Genomic DNA, 1,220 nt, shown 5'->3' on the forward strand with positions numbered 1-1,220 from the left:
CATGAGGGCTGGCTGAGAGCTGAGCAGCTCAGGAGTGACCCTGAGAAGAAGGGCCTGGGCATTAAAGGAGTGTCCCACGAGCCAGTGGTGTGTGCTCAAAGTTCTAAGGCCAGTTGCAAATAGGGCAGCAGAGCGACTGCATCATTGGGAAGGGAAGAGCCATGGATGTCACCTCCCTGGGCTTGTGTGAGGCCCTTGACGTGGTCCCTCAAAACATCCTTCTCTCTGAACTGGAGAGAGAAGGATTTGATGTGTGGGCTGCTCAGTGGATGAGGAATGGGTTAGCTGGTCAGACCCAGAGGGCAGTGGTGAATGGCTCAGTGTCCAGATGGAGATGGTGACAAGTGTCCCTCAGGGGTCCGTACTGGGACCAGTCCTCTTTAATATCTGTATCAATGACATAAAGAGTGCAAGTGACATGGCTGGGGGACAGGATGCCATGCAGAGCAGCTAATTTGGGTTCCTGGACAGCCAAGGACTCAGAGTAAGTGTTAGAAACTTTTATAATGGATCAAGAGGAAACAAAGCAGGTTCGTGTCTCAGCTGTAGCGACACAAGTGCAAACATCTTTGCAGGAACAAAACCATGGATGATAATAACAACAGCAGTAGTGATAAATAAACTAAAAATAAATAAATATAAAATAATCATATAAAAACAAAACACAACCAAAAACCTAAACAGAACAGAATACCAAAAAAAGCAAAAAACAAAAACAAACAAACAGTGCAATGACATAAAGTGGAGTCACTTCTGGAAAGAGGCTTTAAATCTCTCTCTTGAACAATGATCAAATCACTTTCCTGAGGGTGTCCTTGAGCTCCTGGTTCCTCAAGCTGTAGATGAGGGGGTTCACTGCTGGAAGCACCACTGAGTACAGAACTGCCACCACCAGGTCCAGGGATGGGGAGGAAATGGAAAGAGGCTTCAGGTAGGCAAATAGGATGGTGGTGACAAAGAGTGAGACCACGGCCAGGTGAGGGAGGCAGGTGGAAAAGGCTTTGTGCCTTCCCTGCTGAGAGGGGATCCTCAGCACGGCCCTGAAGATCTGCACATAGGACACCACCATGAAAACAAAACAGCCAAATGCTAAAAAGAGAGTAAACACAAGAAGCCCAACTTCCCTGAGGTAGGAGTGTGAGCAGGAGAGCTTGAGGATCTGGGGGATTTCACAGAAGAACTGTCCCAGGGCATTGCCCTGGCAGAGGGGCAGGGAAAAT

At 48.1% G+C, this 1,220-nt stretch overlaps 1 protein-coding gene across 1 annotated transcript in view; it reads right to left on the reverse strand.

Annotated features, from left to right (window-relative positions):
- Nucleotides 1–790: 790 nt before the first annotated feature.
- Nucleotides 791–1,220, reverse strand: part of LOC104388942 (olfactory receptor 14J1-like) — an 866-nt gene continuing 436 nt past the window's right edge. The window contains exon 2 of the mRNA XM_009997873.1: nt 791–1,089. Within this exon, the coding sequence (XP_009996175.1) occupies nt 791–1,089 (299 nt within the window). The remainder of the gene's footprint in view (nt 1,090–1,220) is intronic.

Source organism: Chaetura pelagica, unplaced genomic scaffold (assembly GCF_000747805.2).
Source record: "Chaetura pelagica isolate M959 unplaced genomic scaffold, ChaPel_1.0 scaffold2445, whole genome shotgun sequence".
Lineage (NCBI taxonomy): Eukaryota > Metazoa > Chordata > Aves > Apodiformes > Apodidae > Chaetura > Chaetura pelagica.